Source organism: Branchiostoma belcheri, unplaced genomic scaffold (assembly GCF_001625305.1).
Source record: "Branchiostoma belcheri isolate BF01 breed outbred unplaced genomic scaffold, Haploidv18h27 scaffold22, whole genome shotgun sequence".
NCBI classification, from domain to species: Eukaryota; Metazoa; Chordata; class Leptocardii; order Amphioxiformes; family Branchiostomatidae; genus Branchiostoma; species Branchiostoma belcheri.
In genome coordinates, this window is record NW_017803713.1 from 1,928,263 (window position 1) to 1,949,067 (window position 20,805).

The 20,805-nt window shown below is 45.0% G+C and overlaps 1 protein-coding gene across 1 annotated transcript; it reads left to right on the top strand.

Moving 5' to 3' along the window:
* Positions 1-3,381: 3,381 nt before the first annotated feature.
* On the top strand, positions 3,382-20,556 carry LOC109470340 (lutropin-choriogonadotropic hormone receptor-like). Its single transcript, XM_019769261.1, is given in 12 exon segments — positions 3,382-3,637; positions 10,843-10,920; positions 11,781-11,855; positions 12,461-12,532; positions 12,816-12,890; positions 13,547-13,621; positions 14,126-14,194; positions 14,978-15,052; positions 17,519-17,686; positions 18,045-18,937; positions 18,940-18,989; positions 18,992-20,556. Coding segments are annotated over 12 exon segments (2,901 nt in total). The 5' UTR covers positions 3,382-3,452; the 3' UTR covers positions 20,078-20,556.
* Positions 20,557-20,805: the final 249 nt, after the last annotated feature.

The following is a 20,805-nucleotide window of genomic DNA, read 5'->3' on the forward strand; positions in this document are numbered from 1 at the left end:
TCTACTATAAAATCATAAGCACTGTACATGTATAGATTTCACTCTTGTCGTATCAATATCTCGGGGAATTAAAGTGCATCGTATCAATGTGCAATTTCATTTCGGCCTGAGTTGCAAAGAAAATCATTCATTTCACACCGATTATCTGAAATACTAGTGCTGAGGCGAAAATGGAGTTTGTGATTGCGCGTTTGACTTTGCAGGAAGCGCTAGTAGTGAATCTGTTTTGTACCAGTCAAGACTAAGGGCTGGGTTACATACGGCGTACGATCGTCGTACGACCAGAACCTGAGGGCAATCTTAGGATAGTCGTGCATTTTTCCTGCAAAGTTCTGCTGTCATGTGATGGAAAAGTCTGTCTTAAATCCTTGTCAGCGGCTGGTTCTGTAACAGATATTTGGAAATTTTACGGTATCAAAATCATACGAAGACCTACGACTAATGTGACCGCACCGGGGCCGTAATGTAATATTTTCCATACATCTCATCCCTAAAATAATTTAACCTTAATCCTGACTCTGATAAACATCTCCTTACAACCTGTACCATCTGTATTATCATCATCTGAGATTTTGTGTTTTCAATTTCGAAACATTGTAAAACCGTTCGTGATCATTCCCGAAGAAGGCCCCAACACCCCGCACCTGCTACGCTATAGTTGCGTTGTGTTGATTGACTGAGGATTGACAGCTGTCCCGCGGTTTAGTTTAGTCGCTTTTGAAATAGTGAAGAGTCTTTAATGTGATTAACAACCCGGTCCCTTGCTTCAGGAAAGCCATCTGATTTTGGTGATTTTGCATTGGCACGTTCCATGCATCAATTTCTCTCTCTCTCTCTCTTTTTTTGTTCCATTTCTATTTCGTCTTCGAACTGCTTTCTTTGTGTATGCGAGCATAAGACGTTGTCCTGTGAATGGACCAACTGTGATGCTTTCTGGACAAGGTAAGATACAAGGATCGTAAGTCCCGGGTACGTCGTTCCGAGTCCCCAAACACGACGTTCCACCTACACGAACAATCTCCCTTCCTGTTTACGGCACGTCAGAGACGTGTACTTCCAAACAGGAGCACTGAGCGCCGTCTGCTCTGGGCTCCCGAGGGCCGTGAGAGTTGTAAACCAGCCCGGCATGCCTGGGTTAATGGGCGATGGGCGATGTAAGGAGAAAGGCTGGGGGCTAAATGTGAGATCGTTTGTGACGACAAACTGTGGAGTTTGTTACTTAAGTTCGCGGTGGGAGGACATGATCAAACGCACCCATGTTCGGCAAGAGACCGTGAATGACATTGTAAGTCTTAAATTGTACCCCGGGGGTACGTGAAGAACTGTTGGTATTACCTGAGTATACTCCCTTAGTGAATAAATGAAACGAAGTTTGGACAGAAGAACTTCTTGTTTGCATCGACGTCTTGTTAAAACACGTGACTGTCCTAAAAACTCATTTGTGTTGGTGCGTTTCAGCACGATAAATAAAATTAAGTCTCTCTGAATTTTCGCCTGTCCGTATTGCAGTCTTCGTCGGGTTCAAATGACCAATCGCTTAGGATACGTGACTGTGTGGACGTGTGACGTCAGCACTTGGTCAAGGATGCTTAGAAATTTGAACCTGATGAAGGCCTCAGTATGAACAGCTGGAAATGTGTTGGGTTGGAAGGAACGCGCTGAGGTTAGGTTAGATGAATGATTATCACGAGGATGCTTTCAGCACCTGTAACCAACAGGCTACAGGCGGACACAGCAGGTGGGTGTGCCAGGTGGGCAGTAACAAACCATGACTTCAGTTGGGATTTATACTCACGACTTTTTAGCCACGATTCTGGGCAAATGCCACCTTTGATCAATTAAACATAGCTCTGTCTTAGTTGGTCACATCAAAGCCTCTCATCTGATATGCCGCTGGTGAATTGCTCCACTTCAGACTGTGTGCGTAGCGCTTTGAACTTGACGTAGGAATATAGGCTTCCTTAAAACCCTTATCCACACGACTCACCGCAGGTCCAGGGTTTTCCTTTCAAGCCTACCTTGATGAAAGGTCATCCACGTTTATAACATCATCACGATATCTAAATGTTTGTACCAATGATGATGTATTCCTATTATTTGTTTAGTCGGGGACGTAGCCGTAATAACGTGGCAGAAAAACGTGGCAGCCAAAAAACTGTCGATTTTTCACTCCAACGTCTGCTTGCAGTGAGGCACGTACTCAGCGCAAAGTACAGTGGAGAGCCGGGACCTCCCCACATGCCATGTTTCCTCTCAACTCTTATTACTAAGCACAAGTCTTACGCCAACATTGCGACATTTTTCTTAGTGTTCACTTTAGAATGTGAAAATGCCGACCGGGTGCACTGTAGCCCGTGCGATTATATGGAACAACACGTCGTGGACTACTTATTCATGACATCGATATTAGGCTTCCAATACGGCAGTAGTATCGTAACAAGTTCTCATAACCCAGGAACTCAGAGAGCATGCATGTTCCATCTGATGAACTATCCGAGCGTGGCTTTGCATCGATGAGGTGTTTGCGGCTTCAGGGTGATACAAGTTCCCATGTCTTCACCACACGTGCTGAAAAATAAGACATTTACTCCTATACTATATAGCTACATTTCCTTTGCAGCATCACATTCACCAAACGTTTGGTTAATTTTTGCCATGTTTTCAAATTTCAACAATCAAAATAGTCTGGTGAAAACTTTTTATACACTAGCCATTGCATTTCCTATCATGCTACATGTGTCTCCATAACCATGTTATATGTATTTGCAAGCGGCCCTCGAGTATGTATTTGTAATAAACCTACATTTATATTTCATTTTCCCTGCGGTCTTAAAATAAGGCGTCTGTCAGTTTTACGTTGTGTGGAGGCACGAGTCGTCTGCCCCGGGCAGGCCACAGTCTTATCTCGTGTTTGGTGCAGTGGCTAGTGTTCCTGATTCTGGACCGAAGCGCCGAGGGTTACGGTCCCAACTGTCGGTACTGTTCTGAGCAGGACTGGGTGCTGTGAACCCCATTTTCCCTTCATCGCACCTTGATGTCCAGGCCGGAAACCCGGTACACTAAAGCTGGCACTGGAAACCACCTGTCTCAGTTATGTTAGACCAGTGGGAGAATGGCTTTTTATGAGCTAAGATTGGATCGAGATACGTATCCTTTATTGCACGTCCTGTCCTATCTCTGGTGGGCACGTTATTACCAGAGCTGTCAGGACTCGTTAGTTCAGACCTGTTAGTAATGATTTACGAGTCCAACAAGATCTTCCTGATAGCCCACACACTGATGGTCACATGACGATTGTTCAAAGCCTACAGCTACCTGCCTGTCGACCAATGGACGCCGGTCTCCTGGACACGTGCTCAAATATATCGTCGGCGGGAGTGAAGCCCGCAGACTTCCTCGGCAAGTTGTACATAGTGGTCGCGCCTCTCAGGTGTGACTCGCGTCCATCTAAGATGTTTCCGGCGGTCTTAAGTCTGCTGCTGCTGGTCCTGACGACGTCTTGTTGTCCCCCGGCTGCCGTGGCGTGTCCGCAAGACTGCGACTGTACGGCGGGTTCGGACCGGGGGACGGTGGTGGTGTGTCGGGGACCTGCCGTCACAACGGTCCCGGCGAACATCACCAACGGCACCGTCACACTGTAAGTTTGGCAACTCTGCTAGTACGAAACAACATTTCCAATTGCTAACCTGTATAGCATGTTTAGCTAACAAAGATGTGCACATTGGACTTTTAGTAATAGGGGAGTATCAGTAAGTACGTCGTACAGAAGTATTTTGTTGACTTTCTCTGCTTACATTTAAACCTTGTAAACACAATGGTAATCCTAAAAACGAACAGAGTGCCCCGTAGACCAGCGTCTTCAACTGCTAATTTTGGTGTACGGCACACCTAGCCTTACTTACAAGGGGCGGTGGGTAACACTCTCGTTTGTCATTTTGAAGACTGTTCCGCTAACAACGCACTGCCGGCTCATGTATGTGCAGAGTAAATACGTACGGACGTGAAGTCTGGTTTCTTGGCGACTCCGGGCTCCGGTGGCAAGGTAGGTAATGTCTAGTCGTCCGGAGCCCAAGAGTCTAGAACCAGCAAACTACTATAGCACAGCACGAAGTTTGTCCCGGAGCCGTGAGCCTACATGCCTGTAGGAGTGGGGAAATGTGGTGGTTGATGAGATCTGTGAGTCTACATGTCTGTAGCTTTCGCAGCATATTTAGTGGCGGAGTCTTGCGCTGTTTGAGTTATTTGAATTCCGGTGTTTGATCCCTTTTTCCAAGAAAGACCCTATTCTTGTTGAACCAATCCTTGGTTGAACGTATTTCTTATTGGCATGGAATAACCTTGGGACTGATGCACATCAAAACACATTGTCAACCTTTAAGTGTCATTTACAAGCTACCTGTGTACAACTGCCCCGTATTAGATAAGGTAATAAACACACACTACAAACGTCTTCTCCTTATCTGTGATTACTTGATTACTTTATTGCTGTGTTGTTGTAATTGTCCCCACGATACCAGGTTCCACCTGGCTCAAACAGGAACCCCAAACCTGAATTCCACGCTGCTTGGAATGATCCCTCTGTGATGAGGGATCTGTTTTGGTGTTTTTTGTCCTCGTTTTCTCTGCGCCTTTGTAAACTGTTCTATCGTTTAAGATCTCGACGATCGTGGAATTTGGTTCGAGTTGTGTGTTCAACACCTTAATTACAACTGGCCTGTAATCTTAAGGGGCATCTGAATTTCACCAGCACTTTAAAGTTGCCAAGAGGCGGAAGATGTATGACAAGGCAGTTACGTATACACCTTGATTTGCCATGGCCCATGAGAAACCGACACCTTTGTTTCCAACATGGTGCAGCCTCCACCATTGAATGATGCTTTGTGGCGGAATTTGCAGCAAGACTAGGGCAAGGCAGACCGTCAACACGGATCTACGGCAAACTTTTCTGTTACAGGACAGTAAAACTGTGCGACAGACCCGCGATCATCCCAAGATGCCCCCAATTAGCAGTTGGAACCTATCGTACGACAATTGCGAGAGAGCCCGTTGTTATGTGTTTATGTTTGAGATGGGGCTGTGTACGAGGGGTACCTGTTGAGCACACCAAACATCGTGAGCAAACACGGCCCTGTTAGAGGGTGCAAACTGATAAGGAGGTTAATGAGTCACGAGCCCTGTACAACATGTCCTAGACCTGTAATCAAGCAACCTTTCACCGCGCTGCAAGATTATAGCGGCATGTTGCAAGTTGAGCTGCCGTCACATCGTGAATGTGTTATCAGCCACTAGGTAACACTAGTAGCAATATTACTGCACCTGTTGACTGTGAGTTTGTAAGCCTGACGTATCATGCCAATCGACCAGAGAGCACTTCTTAAAGGTGAAACAGAATTGAGAGAAAATGAACAGTATTCCTCACAGGAAACCAATTCTTCCTCTATGATGGAGTGAGCCGTATTCTGGTCCTGTCCAATCGCTTGTTTTGATTAGACGTGTTGAAACGGGGTTGCAAATCATGACGACATTGTATGATGTATGGAAGATTACTTTCAGAAAGGAAACAGAACTAAATGATTAAAAAATGAGCATAAAAAAGACACCAAGTATGAAAGTTGACAAGGAATAAAGAAAGATCATACGGACTGTCAGTTAACAGAATTAAAGTGCTTTGACACAATCATTATAATATGATAGAAGACCAGTAATAAAACTTAATGCCCCACGGCGGAAGGATTTGGCCAGTGTTTGAAGTCTGTGCCAGCAGGACTTGTTGGATGTGCCGATGTTTCCGTTAATCCCAGTATGCAGTGATCAGGTCTGTGAGCGATCTGCCGACCACATCAGCCAATTTCTACTGAACGCCTCACAATCCAACAGGCTTAGAGCTGGCGCGGCAAATCGATACGTAACGTCGTATCCTAAACAAATGGAAGATAAAGGCGACTTAGGTGTCGTTCATAGACTGCATTGTAGAGAGGGAATTGTTTGATGAATATTCTACCAACAGAGAGGGAAATATATTCAATCACAGTTCGATATCTACTTTTAGTAGGGAAACAACATACCAAGGTAACACGAACACCACATACGTTTGGCACAACCATACGCCCAACAGCAAAATTTGTCAGACGAAGATAAAAAAAATAAATATCCTCCCTGTACATTAGCTTTGCACACACAGTACCAACCGTCTCAATGTTCTGTTGCATCGATGTCATAATAGTTTCTTTCCATTATCATGACTTTAGGCATGACGCATTAATAGTCTACTAGTCAGCGACCAGGACACCAACAAAGTCGGTCTTCTGAATAACGTGGATCACCCTAATGCACCTGTTTGCTGAGTATTTTGTGAATGGTCTACCTGGGAAGGTCGAATAAAGCAATATTTAACGATGCATGTTTAGTCAACATACAGCCTGTAATGCAGTGGACCAACACTTGATGTTTGGAGTTGGATATGTTGGGCTCAGACGTATTATGATTCGGCCACCACCGCGTGCCTGTGATACTGTTGTGTTACGTTAGGCTAGTTTTACCGACTAATACAGGTAGACCACACGTTTCATAAACATCCTTACGTAACCAGATGAACAGGTGTAGTCCTCTCAACGGTGACACCTCCCTCCTTCACATGACGTCAGCGCTAGCTGTGACGCTCACGCGATGACAGGTGGATGGTCGTAAAGAAGAAATTATAGCCTTAAATGGCATCAGAAAAGTAAGTTTCTACGTTGACACACCAAATGTAATCGACTTTGGCTTGTTTTCTGAAAACGAAAAATTGCGCTATTCGAGGCAAAGCCCGCCTTTTTGTCAGGAGTTTGGTAAGACGTGCACATGTGACAGACAGTCGCCATGTGCCGAGTCACGTAGTTCAGCACTCAATCAGCAGTCACAGCCATGGAAGACTTCATGACGATATACATGCCCCGAGCCAGCCTGTGGGACGAACGGTGCAGAAACCCAAAACGCAGTCATTTTGCCATCTGGACTGACGTTTCGATAAAGAAATATAGCCTATATTTACTGCTGCCATAAAGAAGGGATATTGGTTTACATAACATATATGACTAGCTTTTTAAACGACGTCCTGCTTTATGGTGCCACTAGAGGTGCACGGCGTCTCTAACAATACCATTATCCCATCGTTTATTATACTGAAGGGCGCCATATATCGAGCTATTTGTCTAAACGAACCTGAGTATTCACGGAGCTTTGTGTCTAAACAGGTGCATTGCCCACACAGAAACCTGCCATACATCATAACAAGTGGCTGTGTTTTTGCTTTAAACAAACACACAGGCCAATAAACGTCAGACAAAGGTCAAACGTACTCATGAATCTACAGCGGTCACATTCAGCCCGCCTGAGATGCAGCTCTACGGCGTGCCCTTCTGAAGGAACTGTAGTTACTTTATTGGCATGTCATATTCCTCTTATACGTTTATCAAACGCAATGAACGAAAAACAATGCAAACTCTAAAACTTAACTGGTTAGGTTGGAACTTTCTGTAAAGTAAAAAATAGGGTCGTATTCTTTTTGTCTGTAAGCGTGAAAAAATATAAGCTCAATTTAGTGACTTCTATAAAGAGCTCACTTATTTTGGTTCATACGACTGGACCCTTCGAGGAATGTCTTGACATTAAGGGACTACAGATCTACCGTAGCGACAGTTGCAACATTCTCCATTTTCACCAATTCACTTTGTAGCCGTGTCTATGCACTTATCAACAGAACCCCCGGTCTCAGTTCTGTTTTCCTAAAGGAGACCCCTTTACTATTCTTTATTCTTATTGATAGGTGGAACAAAGCGGCAGCAATGATCTATGATATGCCAGGTAGTCTTCATTTTCATACATTCACTTCGTATCCGTTTCTCTAAACCGGTTTTCCAATGATGCCCGGAGGCAGAGGTGTCCCGTGTACTCTATACCAGGTGTATATTGATAGCGGTCGTATCGTGGTTCCTGTAGTTTGTACACCATTAACCGTTGCTAGTATCATGTTTAACCTTCTGTATGGCAAATCACTCGACATGCCAACTTTCCTCCCCGCCGTGCTTCCCCGGAGAGTCAGCCCGACGTGACGAGAATGATCGGATCAGTGCACAGCGAACCTCACTCAGAAATATCATCATTTCCTCATTATCTTCCACCATCTGCTCTACATCAAACACAAACAGTGGTTCTGGAGCTACACGTGGAAATGTTTGTTTAAACAAAAATAAATTTAGTGTGTCATTAGGATTGTAGCCTAAACGCAGACAGATCTTGTTGTTCTCTATCGGGGACTTTTATGGCCTGATGTTCCCTCTACTCGGGACACTAGTTCGAACTATCAACTTTCATTGTTCACTATTGTGCAATTTTGCACTTGCAATTTAATACTTCGTAAATTCATATCAATCTAATGTTCAGTACCACTGCGACATATCAACTGCTATAAATCAATCTTGCATCTTGGAAAACCCAAATAAGGTGAAGTTACTGTAAGTTTCAGTTAATCTCAGGTGATGTGTTCACCGTCCACATTAGTATTCAATGCCACGTTTGAGACCGTTTGTGACTCCACCTCCTTTGAGAGTCGTTTCCTGTTTTTGTCTTTTCGCTAAGATAAAAACCCTGTGGGAGACCCTGCAGTCTACAATATCTACAAGGTTAGGTCTGATGGTATCATGGCCTTCAGTTCCCAGTAGTGGCAACATTCGGTAGTTAATATGGGCGCTATATATAAACTGTAGTCGCCTTTCTGGCTTCTGGAAAGATATCGTCGTGCAGGGCAAAGGTTTCGGTTGTCTCCCTCTGATGAGACGCCGATTCCCAAATCTCTAAGCAGATCTCTCCAAACTTGTTTCTCCGTTGATTGTATTGGAAGGCGGTGTGTGGTGTATGGATGTTAAGTAAATTCCCATTTAGGGTCGGCCACATATTCGGGCCTGCCAATAGCTATGGGTTCAACACGTAATTAATATATTAACTCTGACCGTCGCGTAAAGCGCAGGTTCGCCCCCTCACCTTTTAATATGTTCGAACCTTTTGTCGCAGGAGCAGAACAATAAAACATTTGTCGTAATGGCCTCCCTTTCTCTTCCTAGAATCCCCACGGAATATGACAGAGCTTAGCCGCAAGAGTTCGGCACCATGGAGGGATTACCCTTCACTTTAAATCCCTTAGCTGCGTCATATATCGGTCTATGGCATAAGAGGATTCATCTAATAACTGACTCAGAACTATGTTACGTCTTCTTCACAATCGGAATCTAGTGAAATTTCAATGTGCTGATCTAAAAAACAGAGAAGTAGGATTTTCGTGAACGGCAGTGAAATTCCAGGATGCCTGACAGAAAAACGCACAGAGTGAAACAAGGCTAGATGCAGCCGTATCACGCTGTTGTATAAAATCAGTGCAACAAGAACTTGCCATGTATTCCCGCTCGTGTCGGGTATTACCTACTGATGCAGCAAAGCCCGGTCTCCATGAAATATGCAGACCTTGCCGAACCGTGCGACGTTAGTGGTAATCATGACTTACGGTCCAACATCAGTACCGGTAATCACGATGTATGATTCAACGTCAGAAAAATGAAGTACTGACTTCTGGGATTAACGAGTCTTTACATTAATGGATTTTGGCTCTCTTGTGCTTTACATAACACAAGAAGTTAAGCTGCACCACGCTCTGTTTCTCAACATATTAAGTCGGCCAAAAGCCCTGATGGCGTTTGTCCTCAGAGGAGGCAAATTCATTAGTCCGCTGGAAACCGTTTACTTAGTCTTCTAAATTGCGTCCTTTTTGTGTGCTATTGAACGCATTACTCTTTCACGCCGCCCGGGCACCATGAATTAGACATGAATCACGCTGTGGAAGGAACTTTACACTTTGCTTTAGACCCATCGTGACGGCCGTGTTATTAGCCGAGCTCTTTTGTCATGTGTTCTTTACCCTGAGATCAAAGGTAGCCACGGTCAACAACAGAACTGTCGGAAATGCAGAGGTCTATCATTGCTTCTCTAAAATACCCGGCCAGGGTAGCTTGAAAGCCCATATAAAACACCATGGGGAAAATTCCACTACTTTCCAACACAAGAGAATATCTTCTGTTGGAAAGCAGTAGAATTTATTTCCATAACCAGTCAAGTCTTCATACTGTGAAAAGGGTGTTCCTCTTGCAAAATTGCAAATGATGTTTTAACAGAATGTCATTGCAATAAAAGGATCTCCAGTGCAGTATCACTGCTAATGATTTGTATGTAACGTCAGCTCACTTGGAGGCCTTCGTCGTTGAGAGTAGTGGGAATGAGCAGGTGGCTGGTCACGGATGGGAATAATCCAGTCGGCTTGTATATGTGATGAGCTCCGCGACGCTCGAAAAAAATCACGAGAGTTGCGGAGTGAAAATCCGAATGGTACCCAGCTATTGGAGGTGTGGAACAGGTTTTTATTGTTCTGATCAACTGAATGAGCAGAGCAAAAGAAATGCATGTACACAGACTCCCCTGATCACCCATCTTTGCTGCCGTCTTCGGGCCACTACTAGTCTATGCGCGCGTGACCTCGAGGACAGTAACAGGTGAAATGTGCCAGAAAGGTGCCCCCTCACCATAACTGACATTAGGTATTAGTGCCGTATCTACTTCTACATCGAAGATCTTGTGTGATTAACTTTTTGTGTCGTAACCCAAGTTTTACTCACAGAACATGTACACGGGTTAGCTTTTATTTTTTTCAGAGCACAACCGTGGTACATCAACTCTGTAGTTTGATAAGTGCAAAGGTCAGATTAGTCCCATACCAATAACCCATCGTTAGTTATCGCCATGTCCCTGCTTCCCCACCAGGGAGTTCCACCAGACGGCCATCCCCCGCCTGCCGACAGGAGGGTTCCCTGCCGCGGCGCTGAGCCGGCTCACCAGGATGTGAGTAATTACAAACGCCATGCGCACTTTCCTGAAAAATTACCCACGCTGCACGTCTCCAAATCATTTGAAACCGTGAAGCTTTGAAGGCCCAAAGTAAGTAGACATTTGAAATCCCCGCTGTTAATTTCAGGGCGGCAAAAATGGAAATACTCTGAATAAGGCAATCTATATGATATTAAGACATACTTTCCCACATTAGCACATTTGAATCAGTATTTTATACTTAAGGCATTTAAAACGAGCCCCAAGATTCATGATTCCTATATTTTTTTTGGGATGGTGCCCTTAAAATCAACCCAGGTACTTTAAGTAACCGTTGTTAGTCAGAATTTTTGGCATTGTTGCTCCATGAATGTCGATATACTCGTACATTGGGACAGTGTTGTTTCATCTTAGTATGTAGATAAGTGACTATAATATTGACTTTGAAAAATATGGTTTCCAAGCCCTAAAAACTGCACTGGATGTTAAAAGCATGCATTTGCGCACTGTCAGAATTTCTCCTCCAGTGGCATTCGCTAGGCCTGGTTGACACTTTCCCAATGTTCCTTGTTTTCTGTTTTCTTTCACTGTGTTGACAATGTACATGGACGAACTACTTTGTACTGTTAGTCGTGTATGATTTGGTGTGACATGCTGACGGCAATTCTGACGGACAACAGGTTCCATGTTCTTCACCCATTAGCCAGCCGCAAGCACGTTTTTTCAGCAGTGCCTAACACTTCAACACTGTCATCTCTAAGCCAGACCGTCGTTTGAAGATGATAGACAATGATATTGGCCAAACTGAGCGCCTATGGAGATATGCTTCAAAGTAATTTTCACTTCGATGTAACTCAATACTTCTCCATGTGCAGAAAGTTCCAAGAAGACACTTCGTTATCCCAGATCGAGCCAGGGGCCTTTGACGGCCTCCCCAACCTGCAGTACATGTGAGTACCTGGTCGGAACTTATTCTATCCATTACTGTATAATAAGAGTAACATATCATGTGCGCGTTACAGACCCCCTATCACACAACCGCCCACACAGTTATCAATCAACAGTTGGTGCAGTAAGAGGCTTCCAACACGTAACGGCTGTCAGACTTAATCTGGGCGAGACAAGAACTGGCACGCACGCAGTTTGATGGAGTACTGCCCTTTGTGATATCTAAAACAAGGCTAATCTGTGTATTCCAAACTAATCTCCAAATTGAGATTGGGGGTGGGGAGGATCTTAACGTTTTCTGACCAACGAATGGTAGTCAGGGAGGGTTGTGTATTAGAAAGTCAGCGCAGCCAGAAAACGGTATGATTTTTACTCCCAACATCTGCCAGGACTAGGAGATTGCCGCGAACTCCTGATGTCGACGGGCGCTCAGCGCGATTTGATCAGACTCATATAGCAGTGCTATCTGACTCTATGTAAAAAAAAAACTCGTCTTCTGAGAATCAAAGTAAAACGCCCTGAAGCACGCGCAGCCAAGGAAACCAAGAAAGCATGATTGTATCTTGTGATATATTTGTTTGCCCTCCATCTTAACTACCATCTACAGTGAGTTCCGGAGAGTCAGCAGCCTGCATACCCTGAGAAACTTTACAGGAAACATCCCTGCGCTGAAGAAGCTGTAAGTTTGCTTTTGTCAAAATAAAGGTTTCAACCAGTGCATGATTGTGATTCGACGCTATGGAAATAATTCCCAAAACAAAAATGGGAATGTTTCACAGAATGCAGATTCAGGCTACTCTAGCCTCTGTCATCCGGCCGATAGTTGATTTACAGAAGCCGTGGTCAATGAATGGAAACTGTCAGGCTAGGGTTGCAGTGAAATCTGTGAAATTTCATGATGATATGGCGACGTACGTTGTGACTTTCATGACGATGAAGCTACGATGTTCATTTTCCGGCAGGTCCCTCGTGAGCTGCGGACTGATATCCATTCCAGACTTCAGCCGCTTGACGTCTGCCGAGCTAACCGTGGAAATGTGAGTGGATACGGATGATGGTCCTTTTCTCTCTTTCAAATGAAATGGCCTTTTTTTATTGCCTCGTTGACGTATTTACGGGAAGGCATCACCCTGTGTGTGCTTCCTAACGGCACATTTAGTCGGCATGGAGAAGTGTTGGCAATAAAATGGCCTTTCCATTGTAAATCATCGTCGTTTGGTGAAGACGCAGCCGCTAAGCACGGGAATGAGTTGAAGAAAGACGCATTCCAAATAGCGCTCTCTGAAATGAGCTGACGTTCTCATGAATGTCTTTTTGAACCTCCTTGATGTCACAGTTTTCCAAACATAGCGTTACAGAGTGTTACATTTATTACTTTTGTTTTGTGCTTGAATTTAAACTACGATTTCTGCAAAAATGCCTTTATGTTCTGTAGGATTGAGATTAGAGTTTTTGTGTTTTGGCATAAAAGTAAAGTATGTAAACAATTATATAGCGATAGTCAAATAGAATATCGTTCACAGCGTTCACAGATGTGCCTATGTGTTTATGATATGTCCGTGTCGTGCCGTCAATAGTTCTATTATCAACTTTCCTCGTGAATTGTTTCATGAACACCTTTTTGTCGGAAATTCTCCTTCACCTGTTGCTCTGTGTGCAGACCGCTTTCTAACGGGAACCGTCCCTTCCACAGCGATCTAGAGTGGAATCAGATCACGTCGGTCCCTACCGGAGCCTTCAGCAGCTTACCCCATAACATCCACACCGTGTAAGTTATACCCGTTATTCACACTATTCCAACATTACCCGTAACATGGACAGTACACTGCAAAAGATAGGGTGACAAAGGACCCTGTAAAGGAGCAAAGATTGCAAAATTGCATAAACCGATCCAGTTTCCTTGTTAATCAGTATAATTATACACCACTGTCAGAAGCTGTGGGCAGACTTGAACATCACCCATTGTTTGTCTGGACACAAACGCCGTTCATGGAGCCTACAGTCATGGGTTAACAGAGGGGAAGATATGACCACATAAACCTAACTGCCGACCATCCGGATAAGTGGGAGTGGGAGAGTAAGCAGCTGCCAGTGCAGATCACACGGCTGCTATGTAATTTGCTTTGGCTCATTATTCTTTGCTCTTACCATAAATGCATGGGGAGGAATCTACATACAGACGCTAACTCGCGATAGTTAAGATGCCAAAGACTGAAAAAGATGGTTTCATGAAATTCCTGGTGTTAAAACCACCGTTCTTTCTCTTGTCCAGAGACCTGGAGTTTACCCAGATCCGAAGCGTGGAGTCCCGAGCGTTCTCCGGCAGCAACATCTATAACCTGTACGTCCCCAAGTCTCTGCATCTCCCCGGTCTCATGCATCGTGTGATGCATCTACGGTGATATTTCTCCCGCGACGATATCGCCGTACGTCGTAGGTTGGAGAAGAAACGGGTGCAATAGTTTAATACGAATTAAACCATTGTACCCGGTTCCCTCTCAAAATGACGACGCACGGCACGATCGTCACAGAAAACCATCCATCGTAGGTTCGTCGTTCGATGTGTGTTGCCGGGGCTTTACTCATATCCTCTTAGCTCCAGGAAGATTATGGGAGGGAAAATCGCAATCTTGTCTTGTTGCCATTTGGTTATACGCTCAGGAGGATTGCTCTCCGGTAAAACAGGTTACGGTTTCTACTCCCAGGATCAGGTTGAAAATTATGTAGCCCGCCGGTGAAGGTATTCGCTGATTACGATTGGACCAATGTTGAAGAAACAGGATTTGTGTGATCCCACTGTAATCACTTTCCATTCAAGCATTACTTCCGGTGTGATTTAAAGTGAACAGAAGTCAATTACTGCAAGTCCGGACTAGCTACGATATCCTTCTTACTCGTGGAAAGTACAATAGACAGCTTGTAGGAAACTACGGGTGGAGCAGAGTAAGCAACAGTAAGCTGGCATACACTTTCCTTTGGAAAAAAGTCTGTTTAATCATTTTGTCATTGCACACGATGTTGTGATCGGCTTATGGTGTTAGTAATGCAGAATAGATGTCAGCAAAATGCAACAGGCTCACAGTGAAACTTGGAGCTTGAAATCAACATGACTTCTGATCCACAGATACCTGCAGAACAACATCCAGCTGACGTCTCTCGCTGACGACGCCTTTGAGGGAATTAGAGAGCTGACTCGCCTGTAAGTTATCAGCACTTCTTTGAGTTCTTTTGTTTCTGACGAGGACGTTTATTACTCGAGTGATATCTAGTCATGACGTGTACTACAGGCAGGTTTTTTAGTCGTCAAAATAGACACAAAGTCATTTGTTTTTATGCCAAGTGCATGTAAAAGATAAAAGACTTTCCCTATATTGACTGTCATTTCAGCACCAAGGCCGGAAACACCCCCAAACTCTCCCGTTCTTTATGTCACGTAACAAATACTATAAAAGAGATATGATATCTGAATTGCTTTCGTGCATGTAATACATAGTTTGCTATCAAATTAAGTTTTTTAAATTTCTGTACAGTGATGGATTGTCATACGTGCACAGTTACATCAATGTCTTTCGCTAGCGTGAATGTTGCCGGAGCTCTTGTCTTAAAATCTAAAATCTGTCTCGCCTTGAAATCGAGATATTCTACGCCCAACTACTTCTCCTTTATTGTCTGGCTCCAAACCAAATCCAGCAGTGCTAAGTTGTAGACAGAGGTTTCATAAGTTCTTTGTCCAGAACTTGAAGAAACTCTCCAGAAGTGCCTAACCTTCTCTCCCTGTGGCACACATAAGAGAACGATTTTAAAAGACTTAAAAGTCCCTAGACCCTACCTTAGTACAAAGAGCACCATCACCCACATCAATAGCTGACTTCGGGGGACATGTTGAGTAGGATGACGCCCGTAACCTCTCAGCCTTGTGACTATAAACACTCTATGTCATTTTCTAGGTCGCTCTACAAGACACGATTGCACAATTTCCTGCAATCATGACTATCATTACGCCCCCAATCTCCCTCCTTAGCCGTTATTACGGGCGCTTCACGGATATCCATTAGTTCTACTTAGATGGGGGCTTTTAGACGACGGCAACTCCACTGAACAAGATTGGCATGCTGGCGTTGTTTGATCTTCAGAAAGCTACACTTCGTCTCAAGATGAACATTTCTACGACGTCTGCGCTTATGTATATGCTTACCGTGAAATAGGCTCAAAATTTCACCCGTCAAGTGTAACATATTTTCTCATTTAACGGCAGATTTATAAAAGCCTTAAACTCGATTTGCAGTGATGTACTCGTATTGCCAGGGGACGAGCAGCGTCTCCTATCGCAGCTAATCTGACAAAGGAACGAGATTACACTACTTGTGAAAGACAGGCTGAAATCAATCCGCGTACGGATCAATCAATCCGGGGAAAATGAAGTGCGTGGCCCTATCCACCCACATCTATGTGAGAAGGTTTTTGTTTGCAGCGATAAAGGTTACAAACGCCGCTCCTGGGCCAGCTATAAGTCTACTTCTTGGTCTGTAATAGGGTTCACGCCCCTGTCTGTGCAGCACGTGATGAATTGTATCACGTTCTTAGACGGGATTTACTATAAACATTAACGTCTTTGCTGTCTTTGTGGTCACTGCTACAGAATTTATCACTGGGGAGAAATATCAACAGGGTTAAACCGCAAACCATTATTAAATGCCAGAGGACTTAACTGCAAGATATCCCGGGAGACACCCTTTTAAACAACCCCGTGATTTGTGAGGTGCTCACTTTGTCTTCTGCTTGTAGAGCAAGTCCGTTGATTCCATTTTGATGGTGTTCAAATCTATCAATGGAGAGAAATGTTAACAGCTTTCAACCGCAAGCTATTTATAAACGTCATGGACCCTGAACACGTTATCTCAGCGTGCAGGACTTTTTTCAACAATACAATGATAGATAGGTAGATAGTTATCAAACCATTTGATGGTGTTATGGCAGATTAGTATGAAATACAGTGCTTTCTTTGTGCTCTGGGGAGTAAACGAGTTCACTACCATGTTAATGGTGCTAGTTACATGACATGGATACATATTGTAAACTCCAAGTGAAAGTATACGTAGATAGCAATGTACAAGGTCACCTTTATGTTTTGTAAATGCCGAAACCTTATCTAACTATTCGCGTTTTTTAATTCTTTTATAGTTTATTGCAATATGTTTGCTTAAATGCATAGCCCTTTTATAAAAATAGCTGTCATTATGATACAGTATTATCTCTATTGGCGTGCAGCAGAATGTGTTTGTATAAAAGCTGACGGTACTTATCTTACATTTGCTTTTCATTTCATCTGTCGTTTCAATCAGGCACTTGAAACACATTAAGCATCTGTTCATTAACAAAGGACATACAGATTTAGAAAAATGCAGAGAATGAAAGTACCACTGGGTGACAAATGTGCACGAAGTTAACACATTATTACAAAAAAGAATCAGCAATTTCCTCATACCTGACTTTTGTGTAAGGTTTTATATGGGTCATTTTGATATGGGTTATTTTCAAAGATCTTCAGGGCGGCTGACACCCAAATGTGCTCACAGCAAAGATGTAAACCATACCCGCGTGCTTTGTATAATTTTCATGTTAAATGTTTGATACTACTACATGTATCTCATGTTTGTTATCCTAGCGACTTGTCTGGCACGAGGATCACCAAGTTACCCACCCTAGGGCTGCGGGCCCTGACGGTCCTGACGGTCAAGGACACGCCAACTCTCAAGGACTTTCCCGCCATCACCAACTTCTACCTGCTACAGGAGGCGACCCTGACGTACGCTGCGCACTGCTGCGCCTTCAAGTAAGGGCAATGTCGTAGAGCAGCGTACATTTGGTACATTCGGACCGATATACATGTACTTGACTTGCGTCCATACTGATTCAGTGTAAAGTTCACAACGTTTACGGTAGCGATTACGACAGAAATAGGAATTAGTCTGTAATATGTTGTATTGGATGATGTACCAAGTAGTTGACTATCGCTTGACGATCAATCTAATGGTGGCAAAGGTTAGAAGGCCCCTGTTCTTACATTTATTTGAGTGGTCAGCGAAAAGTTTCAAAATCGTTTAACTTCTTTGGCATTATCTGTGGGTGATACATATTGTTTCATCGATTGAAGACATTTTACTGTTTCCAACATCTCTACGTTCCTGCAGGTACCAGAGAGCAGAGCTGCAGCAGTTCGGCACACAGGCGGGTACCGTGGCAGCGTGCGTCACCACAGCCACACCGGCACCACCTCAGGGAATCGGTGAGGTGCTCCCCGGGAGGAAACGAAGGCGTGTAGGCGAGTCATCTCGAGCCGCCACGTTCAACCCACTCTGGTCTGCCGCCCCGTACTCAGGTCGTGGCGGGTCGCCAATGAGGACAGGTGGGGAGCGTGTGACTTTTCCTCAGGGAACTACACATACAGAGAGGATTCGGACAACAAGAGACGCTGACAGCGGTTTAGCAGGGCCAACCAGCCGCCAAACAAGCACAGAATCTGTACATACTCAACAGACCTCAGACGGGGGAGGGTGGCCAGGAGGGGGAGGGTGGCCCGGGGATGGGGGTTGGCCAGGAGGGGGTTGGCCAGGAGGGGGTTGGGTGTCTCCCATACCGCCTATAGACCAAAATGTAACGGGGGTGAGCTGCGGGGACGTGGTGGACCTGCAGGAGGACTTCACGTGCCGGCCCGAACCCGACGACTTCAACCCGTGCGAGGACATCACCGGCTACGTCTGGCTGAGAGTCATCATCTGGTTCGTGTCTCTCCCCGCCGTCTTCGGCAACCTGCTAGTCGTGTTGGTGCTGCTGCTCACCAAGACCAAGATGAACGTCGCCAAGTTTCTCATCTGCAACCTGGCCTTTGCGGACTTCTGCCTGGGGTTCTACCTGCTGATGCTAGCGGCTGCAGACCTCTACAGCTCCCATAGCTATTACACATGGGCCATCGTGTGGCAGACAGGCGGGGGATGCCAGGTGGCCGGGTTCCTGACGATGTTCGGCAGCGTCCTGTCCATCTTCACGCTTACCTTCATCACGGTGGAGCGCTGGTACGCCATCACCCAGCCATCCACCTGGACAAGAGAGTCACCATGCGCGTTGCAATTCGGGGTGATGGGTGTTAGGGTGGATCATAGCCATCGTCATGGGATTCCTGCCACTGGTGGGGGTCAGCAGCTACTCCTGGACCAGCATCTGCCTGCCGATGGACACGACAAACGCCGTTAACTTGGGCTACGTCGCCACGATCATGATCGTCAGTGTGCTGGCCTTCGGCCTTATCTGTGGCTGTTACATCGGGATGTACTGTTCTGTGAGACACACGGATGGGGCCTACGGCATAGAGGCCAAAAAGAATGACGCTAAGGTGGCCAAACGGATGGCTATTCTCGTCTTCACTGACTTCGCCTGTTGGTTTCCCATCGGCCTGTTTGGCATCACCGCTGCTTTCGGGCACCCTCTCATCGATGTCACGAATTCTAAGATCCTCCTCGTCATTTTCTACCCGATCAACTCGTGCGCTAACCCGTTCCTGTACGCCATCTTCACGAAGACGTTTCATCGAGACTTGGTGACGACTCTGGCGCGGTTCGGGTTCTGTCAGACAAAGGCCATGCAGTATCGCGGCACCATGTACTCCAACACCGCGTCTGTCGCAGGACGCCACAGCCAGACCATGAGTTCGGTGCATAAGGTCTCGACAAAGTGCAACCATTCTCACGCGTCCTTGAAGAGCCAGTGTGCGAGCTGCTCCACTCCGAAGTCAACACGGGCCTTGGCCAAAACGTCCATACCCATGACATCTCTCTTCAAAAGCCCAAGTGGCAAGAGCACTCAAGCTGTAGAAATAAACCACTCCGCCATAGTTAATGGTACCTCGAAAAACGTCAACCCTGACAGTAACCAGACAAAAGACACGAATGACAAAGAAAAAGCTGCCAGCAGGAAAAAATTGAGTATTGTAAATGAAACGTCCGAAGGGACGTCAACAGCCGAAGACTTGACTGTGGGGAAAGAACCGAAAGAACCGCCCTCGGTACTGTCACGAGAATCCCGAGAAAAGACAGACTCTTCAGACACAGAGTCGGAAGGGTGTAGCAGTAGAAGTAGTTCTAGAGAAAGCATTCCAGAGAAACCTCCACCTATCTCTGTGAATGGTGACGAGACCATAACAGTATCTCTCCCAAAAACATGGATATAATTTGATAACGGTATACGAAAAACTTCATATACAGTCATTCCTGTACAAGACCAAGAACTTGCCGATGAAATACAGTCAACCGGGTTGCTTTGAAGAAGGAAAGTCATTCGAAAAGTTATATTAGTATCTTGGTGGCTATCCCAGTGCGCAAATGACACGAGCTTCTTTTTATTATGTAATGTATTCTGGTCTCTTTATTTCTGTCATAGACTCATAGCTAATATCTTTGTCTTTAAAATTTCTGTTGCCACAATCCACATTCAAAGTACACGTAACCCGTGTTTGTTGAAAGGCATAACAGGATTAATTTCAGGCGTACTTAAAGAATTCTTGAGACTGCAAATTATCAAAGACTCGGGCCGGAACATCAAGATTGGTTCGTTAACGGTCTCGCAGCATGGCAGGACGTCATTACCAACTGGGAACTGTTGGAAACTTCACAAACCCAACCGGACAGCCAGGTTTGCACCTTGACGTGTGCTACTCTTACCGAAACAATGCACAGAAATTGCGATTGTTGAACCCAGTGCCAGTCCCTATGATCACCCCCTCCTAATTAATTTGTAGTTTTATTGGACCGTCCGAAAGTCTCCACTGATAGAGTAGAAATACCAAATAGAAACAATTAATGAAACAGATGCCGGTGCTATTGACTATGATTAGTGCTACCGATGAGGCAGTGAAGTCTCATCAAGCCACCCATACAACCCCTGTGCAGAGATGAGAGA